At 35.5% G+C, this 17333-nt stretch overlaps 1 protein-coding gene across 1 annotated transcript; it reads right to left on the reverse strand.

Moving 5' to 3' along the window:
- Positions 1–8034: 8034 nt before the first annotated feature.
- On the reverse strand, positions 8035–14785 carry LOC132556265 (uncharacterized). The gene is made up of 2 exons (XM_060220651.1): positions 14479–14785; positions 8035–9191 (listed from the first exon to the last, which is right to left on the reverse strand). The coding sequence occupies exons 1-2, from the start codon at positions 14783–14785 to the stop codon at positions 8035–8037; spliced, it is 1464 nt and encodes a 487-aa protein (XP_060076634.1).
- Positions 14786–17333: the final 2548 nt, after the last annotated feature.

The following is a 17333-nucleotide window of genomic DNA, read 5'->3' on the forward strand; positions in this document are numbered from 1 at the left end:
AACCCAGGACCATTATATTTTAAGGCTGTCCCCTAACAGTTGTTATTGGCCTGTGGTGTGGGTTAGTGTTAAACATTATTGGCCTTTGTTGTGGGTTAGTGTTAAACATTATTGGCCTGTGGTGTGGGTTAGTGTTAAACATTATTGGCCTGTGGTGTGGGTTAGTGTTTGAAATTATTGGCCAGTGGTGTGGGTTAGTGTTAAACATTATTGGCCTGTGGTGTGGGTTAGTGTTAGATGTTTTTATTGCTTGGTAAGGAGAATCTATCTATCAAGAGTAGGATAGAAAATGGATAAAGTTTGGTTGTTTTTGTCAAGTTTTCTATTAATGTATTGTTTTTATTGGATTCGTTTTTGGTGTGATGGAACAATAAATACGGCCAGGCATCTAACTGCAATGAACTTATCTGTTGACAGGTAATATTTTCACTTAGTATGTACAACAGAACTGATAGAACATTTTTATTCATCTGTTTTTTTATCAGACATTTTTGTGCCTTGTATTATTTTTTTTTCCTGGTTCAACCATTTTAGCCAAATATGCTTTTTGACTTTTTGTTATAAACTTCAGAGTCGAATAAGTGATTATGGTGAAGTCCTTCAATATTATTAGAACAAATTTAGATAGCACTGAATCTCTTCATTTTACAGTCTTTACGTGTTCTGGGCTTTACAAGGATAAAGAAAACAAGGTCTTAATGTCAATGATAAACAAATAGGAGTTACACATTGTAATATTCCCGCTGACAAATGTTGTACATGTCACATGTAAATGTATACAGATTAAGGCATTGTTGGTGCCAAGAGAAAAACAACCTTGGCATTGTACACACTAGTGATATAGGTGACTTAATGTGGGAATATGTGTATCATCATACTTCTACACTGATTACAATTAAAGTTCACATATAAAGCCTAGAGACTGAAGAGAGTGTAAGAGTTGGTGTTGATTAATAATGATGTGTGCCTAAAACAAGAAGAACTTGGTGAGGTTTCTTGGCTCCAGCACAGTCCTGGTATGCGACAATATTTCCATGCCCACCTCTTCCCACTTTTTTTTCTTTCTTTTTAATCGAAAGATCGGGGGCTTGTTGTTTTTGTGATGTCTCTCTGGTGTCAACTTTAACCTTGTCCTTAACTGTTGCTCTGTAAAAGCCAGAGATTTCATATTTGGCATGTGTCGTCCTTGTGACAAGACCCTTCCGGTGCTACAAAAATGTTTGACCATGTGACCTTGACCTTGTCTTTTGACTTACGTTTGAAAGTAAAACAAGAATCATTACCATGCTAAAGAGGTATTAAAAAGGGTTTCACAAAGAGTGCAGATGTCTTACACAGTACAGTTTTAATGTTCCACTTCAGAATTTGATAGGGGCATAGTGTTTCATTAAAACACCCTGTTTCATTTGTCATTGTAACAATCACACTAACATAAAGTGAACAAAAAAGTTGTTATAAGATTGTATTTTGTGTGTATGGATGGAGAGCTTATTTATTTAATTATTGAATTAAATCTGTCGTACTGCATCAATCCTTGTTAATTGAGATTGATATGAATATGTTCATTCATCTGGCGTCATTATTGGTCTGTTGAGCATTACAATATATAAACTATTAACTACACAAGTTATATGTGTCCTCTGCCTGTTACAGATTTATTATTGATTTCTGGGTGTCAAACATCAAACTCACTAATAAACTGTTGAATACAAGAAAAGGACTGAGTAAGATGTATATTTGTACCAAATTTTCTCTCGTTTGCTTCATTTTAGGACATTTTCATGTGACAACAAATGTGTAAAATGCCAGAACTATATGCTTGCTTTTTAACAAATCTAGATTATTATTTGGTAATGAAATCATATTTCTTTTCATTTTCTTGCTGAGCATTGCTCGCAAATGTTTTACTTTTGAAATAGTAATCCATGGACCCAGGTTTTGTTTTATGGTACTAGTTAACACAGTTGCCAACAGGAAAGAAAAAAATGTGTGTTGGTCTTTGACCTATCAGCATTTTCATTTCTCCAGACTTGTAGAATTTTGTCACAAAGAGAGAAGTGTTAATTTTGATTGAAGTCAGTTGAAATGCAGTAATAATTATACATGGTTTGTCAAAGGGCATTATCAAATTTTACACAGTATAGGAAATTGAATGTAGAATAGATACTCAGAAATCCAGGTTTAAGTTTTAAACAAAATGATGAAACATATCTTTGATTATTTATAGAGTAGATACTGCATTGTATGTAGCAGCTTTGGAAACTTTATTTGTCAGATATTGGGATATTATTGAATAATATAAACTATGAAAGGTATTGGTACTGTACAGTGTAAGTAGTCGGTCAGTTATATACTATGAATAAGACATTCTTTTGATAATAAAATATACTCGTTATCAAACATATGATAGTGTTGTTTTGTAATCTGGGGTATAGATATGTAAAATTGCAGAGCTGCTTTGACACTCTGTAAACAAAGTTATATTACAGTGGTAAGATGTGTTTTATATAACTGTAAACAACTAGTCCTGAAAAAAGTCATAGGTGTTACAAAGCATTCAAAGCAGTGGTTGTGTTCATGGTGTCATACTTATAACACATACCAAATTTCAAAGAAATCTGTCATTATAAGGTTTATGACTAATCAGATGGTCTCGTTTGGTTCTATGGTAGGCAGTCAAAGTATGGAAAGCCCTGTAAAATAACCCTTGTGATTACTCACACACTTGTAAAGTTACATTAGATATGTTACATAGTGGTAGAGACTCCCCACTTATGTAGATAGGTACACGTTCAGCTGGGCATTGATAAAGTTAATATAAAAAAGGTGTTGACGAAGTTTCGATCTGGTCCTAAGTTTAGTAATTAAGGCAGCTTCTGTGATAATTTAAGGAAACAGACAGACAAAAATAAAGAAAATACTGACATGCCAACAGAATCTTAATTCAAACACCAATTCAATAAAACTTGGACAAAATATTAACCAAAGAAAGATTTACACTGAAAAGGTACAAGGATAATATGATAATGTGTTTCGGAAGGGTTCGCGTCCTCTGCTTCATCGACGACACCCTCTTTGTAAATCTTGGTCAATCCAAGTATGTTGTGTCACTTTTACCCATAAGAACAAGGTAAATGACAAATTTCTCATTTTAATTAACATCAAACACGTGTCACAAAGAAATCTTTCTCGTCGATATCATGATGACAAACGTAAAACTCTCCAAAATCTTTCTCTATCTGCATCTTTATATGCCACGTGTTGTGAGTCTGTCAGTTGCTGACGTCTGATCGTGGCACTGGAAACAAGCACAAGATAATTGAATCAGCTGCGACATGAAAACACCATAGGTTGGGGATTCATGGCTGTTGCTTTCCAGAAATAGAAAATTGAAATCATCACGCCTATCGTACTGCTTGATGGAAATCCGTCCATGTTTGTTTCATTGTAGGAAAAGATTGAGGTAAGTGACTGATGTGGAGAGTCTGAAGTGTCCTTGATTTGTCGTCCGTCAGTTTTCCTTGTTCTACCTCTACTAAATTATAACTGTGGTCTAACTGGGTACATAGTAACTGGTGATTTCAGCTTTACCGAAAAGCTGCGAGAGCTTTTCACGAATGGTAACTTGCGAGCATCAAACACGTACAACTTCATATCATACAAAGAAATAGAATATTTCGCAATGAGATCAATATGGCGACTGTAAAATGTCCTCAGAATTTTCATCAACATGCATCTTTTGAAACCCTGTGTTACGATTTTGACCATCAGTTGACGACTTCTATCACGAGAATCGTGACAATGGGGACAGGCCCTTGAATATCGAATCAACTGCTACATGTTATCATGTCCGCATTATATTTCTTTTCCTTCTTTCTGGCTTTATTTCTGTCTCTCTTTTCTGGTGGAAATAAGTGGTTATCATAGAAATCTCGCGTTACTAGGTTTTCGTAAGGTCTTTTGACCTGTTTTGATAAGCTTGTTTGAGATACTCAGTATGTTTCCATAGGTACATTACGATATCGAATTCTTGTCATGCATTTCATTTAACGTGGTTTTTTTTTTTATAAAATGGATAAAACAATAGACGTAGTCTCTTTAAATCTAAACCTGGTTTTAAACATGCATACTTTTATTTGGATACATATATCCATGTGATTAGTTCTCAGTAATACCAATCAGACTTGTTTCCATTATACTGTAAACATTTCTGAAAAGATTGTTTTTCCTGGGCACACACTAACTTAAATATTATTCAAACTGTTAAGCCACGAGATATCGTGAGACCCCGTCCGTTAATTGGAATATGAATGCCACGATACTTATCGATTCTGTAGAAAACTATGTCATAGAATGGATGAATGGGTTACATTTACTATCTGAGCAAGTTAGATTCTGTCCATCCTTTTAAAAAGAATTTGCAGTGTGAAATTTATAATGAGAACAAAACACAGGTTAGCTTTCCTCGATACTGATGTTAAATCCACACTTCAAGATTTACATGACAGGTATGATATTGTGCCAGATAAGGTGTTCAATAAGTTGATCCTTGTCTGGAAAACATTGTTATATTTCCTGTACATAAAAAAACTAGGCTTGCTTGATAACGAAGGAAATCTCACCTACATATTATAAATCTTTCCAAAGAAGAAATACTGGCAATAGATTGCTTATAAATTATAAGGATACGGACCTCCCTCGTTTATGCTTACTAATCCAACCGCTTGCCATGGGCAAACTGCCGAGGATCCCGTGCCTTCAAGAGCAGTCCAGGTTCAGGTGCTGGATACCAATATCTCTGCATCAGTAACAGAAATGTCAGGAGACATCAAAGGTACACAGCCCTTTAATTTACCACAAATTGAATCCTTTTAGTCTAGAAAGATTTCAACTATAGATAAGATTTGTTCTTGTGTTTTTATCCCCGTTATTTCATTAAATCATTTATCAAGAAAAATGTATGATAAATGTTTGAAATTAATTCTTATCAAATAAGATTCGATCATAAATTGACATTGAAGTCTATGAAGATACAAACATTACAGATGTCGCTGAAGGTGTCGTGGCCTGCGCTGGTAGACATTACCGATAAAAACCACGGAAGTCAATATAGTGAACTATAACTTAGCTTGTATGTCGATAGTTGAACCAGGAAGAAGTAATATTAAATCATTTTAAAACCTTGCTTTTTTTTTAATTTACGCTATCATATCACAGCTAAGTGATGTAAATAAAGGCTACTTATTACAGACAAATTCTTACTGTCTCTCCTCAGGATAACCACGTTCACTTCTGACTAGTAGAAGACTTCAGGTTTAAAGTTGATAATTGATTAAGTCTTTAAGACTTGTTTCGATTTAAAACGTGATCACTGTGTAAATTTTAACAGGCGTCTTGTTACAGTTAATAATTTCATAACAGCGAGAGTAAGCCTTTCATTTTTTGTTAGTGTTAATGAGTAACAGTAAATTTTAAAGCGAATATTCATCATAGTTTCAATAACCGGAATACAACTTCTTGCTGATTTTCATTAAAATGAAACAAGACAAAACTGTGGAAGGACGGCAGTTCAACTGACTACACCACTGTTTATGCCGTGGTATCAAAACCCGATGATAATCAAACCCGGTAAAATTGTAACAACGTAAACTCCGAGACAACGTAGAGATTATTTGGCTTTCGCTACTGTAATTAACAATCGCAAACAAGAAATGAATTCATATAATTTTTAATGAAAAATGTATATAACGAATGAACATAAACGTGGTAAAGCAATAAAATCGATACAATTGCACAGTTGATTGCTATTGGTGTTAAGTTCTAACATTAAAACAGACATGTAACAAAGGTACATATTAGTTTTTGGTATATAAAGAGTAATTATAACTGATATTGTGGATAAACGGTAATCAGAAGTTGTCCATGAACGGTAGTTAGAAGTTCATATTGTACGTGAACGGTAGTTAGAAGTTCATATTGTACATGAACGGTAATTAGAAGTTCATATTGTACATGAACGGTAGTTAGAAGTTCATATTGTACGTGAACGGTAGTTAGAAGTTCATATTGTACATGAACGGTAATTAGAAGTTCATATTGTACATGAACGGATTAGAAGTTCATATTGTACATGAACGGTAGTTAGAAGTTCATATTGTACGTGAACGGTAGTTAGAAGTTCATATTGTACATGAACGGTAATTAGAAGTTCATATTGTACATGAACGGTAATTAGAAGTTCATATTGTACATGAACGGTAGTTAGAAGTTCATATTGTACGTGAACGGTAGTTAGAAGTTCATATTGTACATGAACGGTAATTAGAAGTTCATATTGTACATGAACGGTAATTAGAAGTTCATATTGTACATGAACGGTAATTAGAAGTTCATATTGTACATGAACGGTAATTAGAAGTTCATATTGTACATGAACGGTAGTTAGAAGTTCATATTGTACGTGAACGGTAGTTAGAAGTTCATATTGTACATGAACGGTAATTAGAAGTTCATATTGTACGTGAACGGTAATTAGAAGTTCATATTGTACGTGAACGGTAGTTAGAAGTTCATATTGTACGTGAACGGTAGTTAGAAGTTCATATTGTACATGAACGGTAATTAGAAGTTCATGTTGTACGTGAACGGTAATTAGAAGTTCATGTTGTACATGAATGGTAGTTAGAAGTTCATATTGTACGTGAACGGTAGTTAGAAGTTCATATTGTACATGAACGGTAATTAGAAGTTCATATTGTACATGAACGGTAATTAGAAGTTCATATTGTACATGAACGGTAATTAGAAGTTCATATTGTACATGAACGGTAGTTAGAAGTTCATATTGTACGTGAACGGTAGTTAGAAGTTCATATTGTACATGAACGGTAATTAGAAGTTCATATTGTACATGAACGGTAATTAGAAGTTCATATTGTACATGAACGGTAGTTAGAAGTTCATATTGTACGTGAACGGTAGTTAGAAGTTCATATTGTACATGAACGGTAATTAGAATCATATTGTACATGAACGGTAATTAGAAGTTCATATTGTACATGAACGGTAATTAGAAGTTCATATTGTACATGAACGGTAATTAGAAGTTCATATTGTACATGAACGGTAGTTAGAAGTTCATATTGTACGTGAACGGTAGTTAGAAGTTCATATTGTACGTGAACGGTAATTAGAAGTTCATATTGTACGTGAACGGTAATTAGAAGTTCATATTGTACGTGAACGGTAGTTAGAAGTTCATATTGTACGTGAACGGTAGTTAGAAGTTCATATTGTACATGAACGGTAATTAGAAGTTCATGTTGTACGTGAACGGTAATTAGAAGTTCATGTTGTACATGAATGGTAGTTAGAAGTTCATATTGTACGTGAACGGTAGTTAGAAGTTCATATTGTACGTGAACGGTAATTAGAAGTTCATATTGTACGTGAACGGTAGTTAGAAGTTCATATTGTACGTGAACGGTAATTAGAAGTTCATGTTGTACATGAATGGTAGTTAGAAGTTCATGTTGTACGTGAACGGTAATTAGAAGTTCATGTTGTACGTGAACGGTAATTAGAAGTTCATGTTGTACGTGAACGGTAATTAGAAGTTCATGTTGTACATGAATGGTAGTTAGAAGTTCATGTTGTACGTGAACGGTAATTAGAAGTTCATATTGTACGTGAACGGTAATTAGAAGTTCATGTTGTACGTGAACGGTAATTAGTTCATAGTGTACAAGTAAAGTGTTTGACTAACCACTGTTTTATTTTTTTTTTTTTTGACAATTTAATGTCGCGTCAAAAAAGTTTCATCGTTAAGTTATGCGTTACTTGTCACTTTACATCATGTTTTAGTATGCATAAACTGAAATTGCACCGATAAAACGAGTTTACATTTTGTTGCCTTCGACAATTAATATTCAGAAGCTCTATAATGACTTGTGTTATTATTATACAGCTCGACGGTGATACGCATTATATATACTAAGTGTCCTGTGACAAATATTATCAACTCATTTCAATAGATCAAACTACATCCGGCTGTTCATTCCAAACTACATGTATGTTTTCTTCCACAGACGATTTGGGACTGTTAATTTTGTTGATAGAACTGTTGAACACTTTCGGTGGTACGGGTATTTTTTCAAGCGTCTTTTTCTTGGATGACAAACGCTTTACATTTTCCGGTGGCGCCCATTTGAACATGAATTCTGACTGAGCATCTTCCTCTTCGATTTCACTTCCGGTGTCGTAACATGATGGAACATCATCTAGGGACGTCGCAGTTTCCGCATATGACGCTCGTTCTTGCTGTGAGGGGTCGGAACCTTCGAAAGTTTCCATGGGTAAAGCACGATGCTTACGCAGAGATACATCCATACTGTCCTTCTCCAGCGTCCCTGGGAGCTTGGACTGTGACATCAAACTTCCGTCACTTTCAATCGAAGTAGTTGAACTTATGAGAGAGCTTGCGGGAGAAATTGTGAAGGTCAATTTAATACCTCTAACGTAAGCCTCTCCGTCCGTTTCACACATATGAAGAGCCTCGAGATAATTGTCAGATTTCCTCAACTGACTTTCATTCAATCCCATCTTGAATTTAAATGGTGAGTCAAGTTGCAACTCTAGCGGTATCATAGTCATTTTATCTAACGTCGACGCTAGAACTGTTTCCTCCTCAATCACATCCAGGCACTGTAACACATTCCTATAACAAGAAGACAGCGATGGAAGTTCGCCAATGATGTGCCGAATTTTGAACGGAAAGTTGTCTTTCTTCGATATGATATAGGAAATCCTCCTTAGACCATCCGAATCCATGAATCCCTCGGATTCACAGGCTATTTCATAGAATTTTCCATTCTTTGACAACGGCAATATCATTTTATCATCTTTTTCGTCATTACAAATAAGAAATTTCTCCCTCAGCATTTTCTCCGTATCTACTTTCAACATCTTTCTGATAGTGGCCGTTCCAGCTGTTTGTGATCCTTCCAGAATTTCACCTGCCTCCATGTGTCGACTGTCAATCGTGTGTGGTTTCTTTTTCCCTGGTTCTTCATTGAGAGCCAGATAGCTGAGGCTGGAGGCCACATAGAATTTAACTGGTCCTCCTGCCAGGGATGCCACCGTCTTGTGCACTTTTGGCTGTGCTTCATCAGATTTCATGATGTAAAACCAACCTGTGAAAATATGAAGATCATTACGTCTGGTACAAAAAACATTGAACATAGTAGCACATGTTTTATGAATATATATAGAAAGTAACAGATTCAAACATTAACAGGAGAGATGGCAACCTCCTATTTAGAACAGGATAGTTATATAGACTTTCATATTACTTGACTTAAATTTTGAACACGTTTGTAAAAGATTACAAAAACGACATATTAGTGAAAAGCACTTTTCCTGATGAATAAAACTAGATACAATACGATATATATATTGTTCAGATCTTTTCAGTGATCTTTTGGCAAGTAATCGGAGATGCCGTACATTGTGTTTCAGTAAACCCGGTTTTCTTTCTTTAACAGCTTTAACAGACTGATAAACTTAATTTCAAAAGGAAGCTTTCATAGATATATTGTTTCAACACATTTTTGAAGATGGTTTTTGTCTTCAAATCTCAAAAATCTGAATTAGTCATCAGCTACGGGTATCGTATATTCTGTATTGTTTATAAAGAAAACATCCAGACATTCATTTCAGACATATGCTGATCAGGACTCCAGTAAAATGGCTGACAGTGACTGGTTCTGAATTATTCATTATCTGCAACACACTTTCTTGTGAATTGAAACCATTATAATCATTTTAAAACCTTTTATGTCAAGTCTAATTTCAGAGTTAAGCATTTGTTCAGAGTACCATGATAATGTATGATTATGTGGGTATATATGATCACTTCTAGAAAACACATTAGACGATGTAATCTTGTACATTTTTTGTTATCTAGAAAATCCTGTTTCGCGTGTACTTAAAAACTTTTTATTAAAATGCCTTTGAGGGAGCTGTATCACTGAATATTTTAATATTTTATCTTATTTCAGCTACATCATATTCAGGACAACCACCCATCGTAAAGCGTGTAAAATGTATGGTTTTAATCTCACTCTGTCTACCGAGGAAATAAATTATTACATAAAATATCATAAAGATCATCCTCCATACTCCGGGGGTAACGATCACTACATCCTCCATATTCCGGGGGTAACGATCACTACATCCTCAATACTCCGGGGGTAACGATCACTACATCATCGATACCCCTGGGGTAACGATCACTTCATCCTCGATACTCCTGGGGTTACGATCACTACATCATCGATACCCCTGGGGTAACGATCACTTCATCCTCGATACTCCGGGGGTTACGACCACTACATCATCGATACCCCTGGGGTTACGATCACTACATCCTCGATACTCCTGGGGTTACGATCACTACATCATCGATACCCCTGGGGTAACGATCACTACATCCTCGATACTTCGGGGGTTACGATCACTACATCCCCGATACTCCTGGGGTAACGATCACTATATCCTCAATACTCCAGGGGTAACGATCACTACATCCTCGATACTCCTGGGGTTACGATCACTACATTCTCGATACCCCTGGGGTTACGATACTCCTGGGGTTACGATCACTTTCGCTCTTTGCACCCCTGGAACATTTCAGTGGAAAACTGAAGGTTCCATGTGCGACACCATTTTCAGGTCGCATAACGGTATATTGTAATGACTTAGAAGCTGGGTGTCGCTCCCTTGTAATCTTCACAAGAAGCGTAGCAGTCTGTGATTGGTCAGGTTTTTTTCTCCTGGAACCATCAAATTACTTCGCTTGTGCCTTTAATTTTTGTCATGGCATTTTGCAGAGGTGCAGAGAGCGAGAGTGATCGTAACCCCAGGAGTATCGAGGATGTAGTTATCGTAACCCCAGGAGTATCGAAAATTCTAAAGATAGATCATTGTGTAATCGTGATTTTTTAATAGTTCATGTTTACCTCATTAGTATGCACTTGCTGTAAATACCAGCTGAATGACATACGTCCTGAAAGTTTACTGTGAATAAACAATTTGACGATTATATTCAGCCTAAGGTGTGGCCTACAGTTGGTAATGTGTTTACACGTAAGCGTTTACAGCGATCGGCTTACCTGTCCACTCAATATGTCACCTACACATGTACTTATCGAGATCAATGGCTGACTTTCTTACAGCGTCGTATACATTGATATAATTTATTAATGGTCATGTTTGCAAATACTTCTTTATATTGTGTAACACTAGTCTGGTATCATTATCGTAGTGATATAAAACACATGAGTAATTTTGAGAAATGAGATCCATAAATGAGCTATGTAAATATTTGTATCATTGTCATATAGTTATATGTTACATTGCCTAATACGATTTGATGTTATGTGTGTTCTCCTTAGTTAGTACAGCTGGTGATTTCGTTGTGTGACAAGAGTACACCTGGTTATTCCGTTGTATGACAAGAGTACACCTGGTGATTTGGTTGTATGACAAGAGTACACCTTGTGATTTCGTTGTGTGACAAGAGTACACTTGGTGATTTCGTTGTGTGACAAGAGCACACCTGGTGATATCGTTGTGTGACAAGAGCACACCCGGTGATTTCTTTGTGTGACAAGAGTACACCTTGTGATTTCGTTGTATGACAAGAGTACACCTTGTGATTTCGTTGTGTGACAAGAGTACACCATGTGATTTCGTTGTGTGACAAGAGTACACCTTGTGATTTCGTTGTATGACAAGAGTACACCTTGTGATTTCGTTGTGTGACAAGAGTACACCATGTGATTTCGTTGTGTGACAAGAGTACACCTGGTGATATTGTTGTGTGACATGAATTTAGATGTTTTCTCTGCACTTTGGGTTTTTGTTTGGTATAAAGTAAAATGAATTTGATGCTCATCAGAAGTTTAATCTGATGATTTTAAACATTTCTTGCTTGAAGTTACCCAGATTTACAAAGACGCTTACGTTTCCGGAACACCTAGTCTTATTCTGTTAATATTGTGTCAAAGGTGTCCGTATAAAGCTTTCGTTTTTGTTGCTGCTTTCCCCTAATTTTGCGTTGTAAATATGTCGGATTCTCTTGTAATTTTTCATTTGTTATTTTATTTTTGTTGTTGTGCAATTTAAATTGAGGACAAAATGTAAAGTTCGGTATGAAAAAAATGCTTCCGGTATATGTTGACTTCTGAGTGTTGTTAACCAGAGCGGAACAGTGGGTCATGCAGCTTCTTACAAACATTGATATTGTGAAGTCGACTTCCCAACAATCAACTTGCAATTACACAGTACTCGATGAAGCGATAGACTTGAATTTCACACAACAAACACGAGGAATTCACGCTATAGTCATTGTAATGAATTCCCGGTGAAACTGGTCTATACCTCCCTTCCCAGTGTCGACAGCTATTTACATGTCACAAGAATCATTTGGGTACAATCGAGTTCAGTAAAAAGGACGGTTCGTTTCGTCTTATTTGTGATTTTTATTTACTCAGTGTTTGTAAAGTGATATCTAAATCTCGTACGTAAATACTTCTGTCGGTACTACCTACAACTGACTGTATCACAATATCATTATAAACCTGTGTTTTATACATTGTATTATAAACCTGTGTTTTATACATTGTATTATAAACCTGTGTTTTATACATTGTACTATAAACCTGTGTTTTATACATTGTACTATAAACCTGTGTTTTATACATTGTACTATAAACCTGTGTGTTATACATTGTACTATAAACCTGTGTGTTATACATTGTATTATAATTCTGTTTTATACATTGTACTATAAACCTGTGTTTTATACATTGTATTATAAACCTGTGTTTTATACATTGTACTATAAACCTGTGTGTTATACATTGTACTATAAACCTGTGTGTTATACATTGTATTATAATTCTGTTTTATACATTGTACTATAAACCTGTGTTTTATACATTGTGTTATAAACCTGTGTTTTATACATTGTACTATAAACCTGTGTTTTATACATTGTACTATAAACCTGTGTGTTATACATTGTACTATAAACCTGTGTGTTATACATTGTATTATAATTCTGTTTTATACATTGTACTATAAACCTGTGTTTTATACATTGTGTTATAAACCTGTGTTTTATACATTGTACTATAAACCTGTGTTTTGTACATTGTACTATAAACCTGTGTTTTATACATTGTACTATAAACCTGTGTGTTATACATTGTACTATAAACCTGTGTTTTATACATTGTACTATAAACCTGTGTTTTATACATTGTACTATAAACCTGTGTTTTTTACATTGTATTATAAACCTGTGTGTTATACATTGTACTATAAACCTGTGTGTTATACATTGTATTATAAACCTGTGTTTTGTATATTGTACTATAAACCTGTGTTTTATACATTGTGTTATAAACCTGTGTTTTATACATTGTACTATAAACCTGTGTTTTATACATTGTACTATAAACCTGTGTGTTATACATTGTACTATAAACCTGTGTGTTATACATTGTATTATAAACCTGTGTTTTGTACATTGTATTATAAACCTGTGTTTTATACATTATATTATAAACCTGTGTTTTATACTTTGTACTATAAACCTGTGTGTTATACATTGTATTATAAACCTGTGTTTTTTACATTGTATTATAAACCTGTGTGTTATACATTGTTTTCATATGTTACGTGTCCTTGGTGAGCTTTAGTTGTTATAAATATTGTCTGCACTATACAGATCAGTAACATTACAATGTAAGAATGAAATATCTACAGGTTATCATTGACCTTATTTTTGCTTGAATCTCAGACATTATCTTTATCTCAGACAAGACTTTATCACTATCACAGACAAGACCTTATTACTATCACAGACAAGACCTTATCACTATCACAGACAAGACCTTATCACTATCACAGACAAGACCTAATCACTATCACACAGACAAGACCTTATCACTATCACACAGACAAGACCTTATTACTATCACAGACAATACATTATCACTATCACACAGACAATACATTATCACTATCACACAGACAAGACCTTATCACTATCACAGACAAGACATTATCACTATCACAGACAAGACCTTATCACTATCACAGACAATTTATTATCACTATCACAGACAAGACCTAATCACTATCACAGACAAGATTTTATCACTTTCACAGAAAAGACCTTATCACTATCACAGACAATACATTATCACTATCACAGACAAGACATTATCATTATCTCAAACAACACTACTTTCAGTTTTGATGATAAATATTTTTTTCTTGTAGACGACACATTTTGTCATCTTTGGAGATATTTATCTCACACGTTACCAAGACCAGACCTTAAGACTATATATATATTGATAGTAATAATACACTATACTGACTTAACCCTTTGTACTGACTACTTACCATCGTAGTCTTCCGGAATAACAAGAACTGGACCAAACTCTTGAGACTGACCACTGGCGTTTTTGTGGACACATCTGACTCGCAGTTTCTGGACTCTTCGGAAACTGTGGAGCAACAATGGTTGAGAGAGATCAAAGTGGAAATCTTCCCAATCTACAGGACAGGATTCGTAGCAACACCTTACCACACAAGGCAATTTGAATCTTTCCTTGATACCCTGTAAAGTAAAAGACTGGGTACTCCATGTGAAATCAGCTGTCACACGATCTTGAGATTTCTTTACAACATTTACTTTCCACCTCAACATTGCTTAAAATGTGCGTCGAAAAATTAACTATCCATGATTGTGCTGTTTTTCAAAACTGATTTCTGAAAATGCATTGTTGTTGGGCGTGTTTCTTGTGGTGTTCACGTGCTGCACAGTAAACAACAACGTTGCCCCATTGGAGATCCTTTTTGTTTCTCTTGGTACTTACAGAGAGTTTTAGTGTCGTCACATCTTGTTCCTTAGAAATGTGTTACTGGTACCTGCAACGAACTGCAAGGTCGCCCAACGTTATCCGATAGTCGTTCACCAGGAGCTTCAACACAGTATACATGGTAGATAGTCCTGTGATGTAGCTGTGTCAGAAATTAAATGTTTGGTGTCACGAATCCATTTATATTGTAGCACTTAAGGTATAGCATGTTCGCTTATTTTACTATATATAATCACACACTTAGCTTACGTTGAACAAACAAAACAAAAATATCTGTCGGCTAAAACATGAATTCGAAAGCCACTGTGACTTCAGAACTTCAGCTTAACAAGACTGTGTGGCACAATGGCACAGTATAACACATATACTGGTATTGTTGACGAACTGAGGTAAATTAATCGGACAATATATAAACGTAATACCAGCATGTCAACAGTCCTTGTGATGTTCACGGCACACTTTCTGAACAAAAGCTGTGTACACGAGATTCCTCTCCGTGTCTCAGAGAGCCAGCTGATGGCGTAGATTTCAAATCACATCGCTCGGTATTCACATACACAAAAAATGGACACGACGATACGCTAACTAAAATAATATTTGAATACTCGCCATACCTGTTCAACCTCTATATCCACCATGTTTAGAAGTGTATCTCTCAGCCCATTGGTCATGCTTCGGCGATCACACTGGTGAACAGTCCCCTTTTAATAGAATTGTATACTGTGTACGCGGTATAAAAACTTCCTCTGATATGCGATAATTGTCTGACAACGTAATGTATATTTCAAATATGACCAATGACCTGTTTTTTTTTATTGTGGGGATTTATACAGGTGATGAACATCCATTATCACAGGTGATCGAAATCAGTTCTACAACATGGTAGATGTGGCCATCCCTGACAACGTTACACTACATGGTAGATGTGGACATCCCCGACAACGTTACACTACATGGTAGATGTGGACATTCCCGACAACGTTACACTACATGGTAGATATGGCCATCCCGACAACGTTACACTACATGGTAGATGTGGACATCCCCGACAACGTTACACTACATGGTAGATGTGGAAATCCCTGACAACGTTACACTACATGGTAGATGTGGCCATCCCGACAACGTTACACTACATGGTAGATGTGGACATCCCCGACAACGTTACACTACATGGTAGATGTGGACATCCCCGACTATTACATGGTAAATGTGGACATCCCCAACTATTACATGGTAGATGTGACCATTCCTGACAACGTTAGACTACATGGTAGATGTGGCCATCCCTGACAACGTTCTACTACATGGTAGATGTGGCCATCCCTGACAACGTTCTACTACATGGTAGATGTGGCCATCCCTGACAACGTTCTACAACATGGTATATATCTAGACAATTCAGCATGTATTCAAAGAGAATTGAAGGTCATGTCTTTGTACAAAATAACAAAAAATAAGAAGGCATGACTTGAATTGACACAATTATTCTAAAAACTACTGAAAACATAATATATTACAAAAGACACCAGGGAATGGCATCTTTCGATAAAACTGAGGAATTTAATTCAGTAGAACAAAAAACTTAACTGCATCATAAAGTTGTTTCGTTCTTCTAGGACTTTTCAGTGATGCCAAGGTACTAAGATTTGAAACCTATTTATGATTTTGTTTACTACATAAAATCATCAACACGTTCATCAATCAAGCACACATTTTTTAGAACTTCCATACACGTCATTCTTTAAGTTTAAGATTTCAACATGCCCAGTATCTCCATTGTGTTGTGAAATTGACATCTAAATATGTGCGACGTCATAGTTTTATTATCATCGAACGGCACCTCGTGAAAAAAGTAATATTACATAAAGTTTCATGCAAAGTGTTCCAAGCACTGATATTTTTGTAGTATATACTACATCTGGTGTAGTTGGAATGAACCAGTTCGTGACGTGTCCTATGTTGATATACTTGTATATTCTCGTCAGATACTAACTTGTGCAACAGGGCATAATGACACCACGAGACTTAGTACAGCCTAGAGATTAACAGCAGTACCTAAGACCAGACAGTGTAAGTTGTGACTATTCGAGAGAATGGTTCCTCCGGCGAAATTCTCGATACTACTCGACGGCGTAATGGAATTTAGGTGTAAGATACACATCTAAGTCAAATAAACATCCCCACGTGTCTTTATAACCCTGTTATTTGAAATGACATCATTCTGTTTCGGTTCTGAACAAATGATTTGTGATAGCCCTGGGACGTTCAGTTGTCGTGACTATTTCTTTATGAAACGAGTAATTAAATGAAAATGCTTTATTTTTAGAAAAAAAAATGTTGTGAAATTCTTAGACTTTTCATCAAAACATACAT

The sequence above is a fragment of the Ylistrum balloti genome, unplaced genomic scaffold, assembly GCF_031769215.1.
Source record: "Ylistrum balloti isolate Yb309-2 unplaced genomic scaffold, AGI_CSIRO_Ybal_v1 Utg369650, whole genome shotgun sequence".
Classification (NCBI taxonomy): Eukaryota; Metazoa; Mollusca; class Bivalvia; order Pectinida; family Pectinidae; genus Ylistrum; species Ylistrum balloti.